Source organism: Merops nubicus, unplaced genomic scaffold (assembly GCF_000691845.1).
Source record: "Merops nubicus isolate BGI_N331 unplaced genomic scaffold, ASM69184v1 scaffold214, whole genome shotgun sequence".
Classification (NCBI taxonomy): domain Eukaryota; kingdom Metazoa; phylum Chordata; class Aves; order Coraciiformes; family Meropidae; genus Merops; species Merops nubicus.
Window position 1 is genome coordinate 1 of NW_008602014.1, and position 226 is coordinate 226.

Here is a 226-nt window from a genome sequence, read left to right on the forward strand (position 1 = left end):
CTCCGGCTTTCCCTGGGGGGCTGGGGGTCGCTGGTCAACCCCACGGGCCTGGCGTCCTGCCGCAGCTCGGGGCGCTTGGCGGTGGCACACGACGGCAAGAAGAGGATCCACGTCTTCAGCCCCAGCGGAACCTGCCTGCAGCGGTTTGGGGAGCGGGGGGACGCGGGCAACGACATCAAGTACCCGCTCGATGTGGCCATCACGTCGGCCGGGCCAGGGGGGGTCA

General features: G+C 70.8%; 1 protein-coding gene across 1 annotated transcript in view; it reads left to right on the forward strand.

Moving 5' to 3' along the window:
- Window positions 1-6: 6 nt before the first annotated feature.
- Window positions 7-226, forward strand: part of NHLRC1 (NHL repeat containing E3 ubiquitin protein ligase 1) — a gene marked incomplete at its 5' end in the record, with an annotated part of 824 nt that continues 604 nt past the window's right edge. The window contains 2 exon segments of the mRNA XM_008938162.1: window positions 7-208; window positions 211-226. The exon segment at window positions 211-226 is cut by the window's right edge and continues 604 nt beyond it. Coding sequence (XP_008936410.1) covers window positions 7-208; window positions 211-226 — 218 coding nt within the window.